The 2,959-nt window shown below is 52.6% G+C and overlaps 1 protein-coding gene across 1 annotated transcript; it reads left to right on the top strand.

The window, feature by feature from the left end:
• Positions 1-27: 27 nt before the first annotated feature.
• LY89DRAFT_580755 (uncharacterized protein) lies at positions 28-315 on the top strand (the record flags this gene model as incomplete). Its single annotated transcript, XM_018209078.1, has 1 exon — positions 28-315. A coding segment is annotated over one exon (288 nt), but the record flags the coding sequence as incomplete, so codon positions are not given.
• Positions 316-2,959: the final 2,644 nt, after the last annotated feature.

The raw sequence follows: 2,959 nt of genomic DNA, 5'->3' as shown, positions 1-2,959 counted from the left end.
GAAGACGGCAACTCTGCTCACGGCCACAAGACTACTAGCAATATTTGTGCTACTTGGCGTACTTCTATAGGTATTACTTTATTCCCCCATCCTGCAGTTAGCCCTGATATGAATCCTATTGAGAAGTGCTGGAGGAGAATAAAACAAGCTCTCCATAGGCGCCTAAGGCAGCCAACAACTGAGGTTCAAATGGTTGTAGTAGTATTAGAAGAATGGGACAAATTTCCTCAGGAATGGATCAATGGGCTTATTGAGCAGCAGGACTTCTGGGTACACGACTTAATTAAGCGATGTGGCTGGTCTACAGCTAATTAATTAATAAAATTCATGATTCTGATGCCCTGAACGCACGGACTTTTGTCCCCATGTTCGTTAGTGCAATACCGCCCGCCAGCGCCACTTATTCATCTAGGAGAAGCTAGTCATGCTATATACGCAATACTACAAGGGCCAGTAGCAGTCGGGCGCGTATAAGGATAATATGCGCTTCTTGCCTAAGGCAATCGGGGATCTCTTGCTCGACTACATCGCCTACGTGCTACCCTTGCGCCAACTCTTCCTCCGCCAGCAAACGCCCGGTGCCCTCATCTCGCCCTACCTCTGGGCCAAGCTAGATGGCACCGTCTGGCCGGACGGGACGCTGACGACCTGCCTGACCAAGGCGTGTGCTAGGGCCCAGGTGCCGCGGCTGCACACGTCCAACTGGCGCTAGCTGGCGGCGACGATCTGCAAAGAGAAGTTCTTAGCTAAAGAGCGGGCCACCTTTGATCTGGAGGCTAGTATAGTAGAGGAGGTGGCGGACGAGGAGCTAGAGTTAGTCGCTATAGCCGAGCAAAGCAATCACAGCTACCGCACCTTCAACCAGGCCTACGCTGGCACTACTACGCTAACTATGAGTGCTTTGCTGCACCGCAACTACCGGGCATCCGAGAGCTAGCGTACGTTCTTTCGGTTTGACTACGTTCTGTAGGGAAAGCGGCCACGGGGTGCTTCAGAGACACTGTCCCTGCGAATGCTCGATGCTTCTAAGCGTGGCCAGGTGCGCAAAAGGGGCGCTTATGCCGAGGCCGACTTGCTAGCCGTAGCACGAAAGCTATACAACCGGCCCGACTTGCACTTCCGGGTCCCAGGCCAGCGGAACGGCGTGCTTGCCATCCTAGGACCCCGGCCAGCCGAGCAAGTGGTGCTAGTCCTCGGGACCGGCTCGGGCAAAACACTGCCCATTATGCTGAGTGCGGCTGTAGCCGATGCTAAGACCACGGTCTTGGTTTTGCCTATGGTAGCGCTGCGGGGTGACATGCTTAGGCGCTTGCATAAGGTCGGCATCCGGCCCTTAGTCTAGTCTATGGAATGCAAGCAGTCAGCTTCTTTGGTCATTGTCTCAGCCGAGGCCGTGTGCACGCCAGGCTTCTTAGAGTACTGCCATGCGCTAGTCAGCCGGCAGCAGCTCGACCGCATTATCATCGATGAAGCGCATCTCACCATCACCGCAAGCGACTACCGGCCTTATATAGCCCAGCTAGGCTAGTACGTCCGACAAGTTAGGACCCAGACGGTCTAGCTGACTGCCACGCTCCCTCCTGTAATGCAAGAGGAGTTTATCGAGCATAATAAGCTTGTAAAGCCCCAGATCATCCGAGAATCGACTAATCGGCCGAATATCAAGTACATGGTCAGCTTCGAGACCGAGCCTGGCGCTCTAATCGAGAGAGCTGCTAATTTAGTGCAAACATATTGGCCTAAGCAAGAGATCTTCAACCACGCCCGAGACAAGATCATTATCTATTGCCGGACCCGGGGAGAGGTAGCCCGGCTAGCTGAGGTCTTCTATTGCCCTACGTACACGTCCAAGTCGGGCACTAAGGAGGAGAAGGCTACTATTATCGCCGGCTGGCTTAGTAATAGGGATCAGCCCGTGATTATAGCTACGTCTGCTCTTGGAATCGGGTTTGATTACCCCTACATCCGTTGGGTGATCCATATCGACGCGCCTAACAAGGCCACTTCCTTCTCTCAAGAATCGGGCAGAGCTGGCCGGGATGGTAGTAAGGCCTCTTCTATTGTCATGCTCAGCGCCACGTAGAAACCGCGGCTCGAGCAGGGCCTGTCCTCAGATGAGGCGGCCATACAGCTGTACCTAACCCAGCAGTACTGCTCCCGTAGCGTCCTCAGCTAGTTCCTCGATGACCAGCCGCATTAGCGGTAGTGTATGCTAGGGGAGGAGGTGTGCCAGGTTTGCAAAGAGCCTCACTATAAAGCCCGGCCTCTGGACTTAAGGTTTGAGTTGGCAGTGCCAGCCCAAGTGGCCTTCACCGGCCCTGAGGAAGTACTACAACAGGACTATATTCAAGACCAGGCCTTAGACCGCTACGAGCAAGATCTGGAAGCGGTAGCTAGCACGTGCCTCTCCTATCGTATACAGAGCCGTAGGTTTAACCATGCCCCCCGTAGCTGCTCTCGGCGCTTCCACTAGATCCGTGCCAAGGACGAGGCCTACCAGGCGCGCAAGAGCGAGGGCAAGGAGTGGATCCAGCAGTACGTGGCGTGCTGGAAGTGCTACCAGCCGCAGGACCTCTGCCGCGTAGCCGACCCGGACCACGAGGAGACAACGTACCGCTTCCCTGACTTAGTGATGCCACTTTGCTATAGCGTCTACTACCGGCCAGGCGGGCAGGCATGGCTGCAAAGGCACTTCAAACGATTATTTGCCACACAGCTTGACTTTATGCTCTAGTTAGGCGAGACGGCGTCACTTTAAGGGAACGAGTGCATTTAAGCCAATTGCGTAGCCGCGCAAGCGCTTGCAGAGCTAGGCTAAAAGCTTATAAAGTAAAAAGATTTATTCCTAAGAATAGATTTAAGATTTTAATATAAAATTAAACTTCGAGCTAAAATTAAAATTTTAAATATTATTTATAAATAATTTTATTTTTTAATAATTTTATTGATTTAAATTAAT

This window comes from Mollisia scopiformis (assembly GCF_001500285.1).
Source record: "Mollisia scopiformis unplaced genomic scaffold LY89scaffold_7, whole genome shotgun sequence".
Lineage (NCBI taxonomy): Eukaryota > Fungi > Ascomycota > Leotiomycetes > Helotiales > Mollisiaceae > Mollisia > Mollisia scopiformis.
Note: the sequence above shows the minus strand (reverse complement) of the source record. Positions and strands in the feature narration are given on the sequence as shown.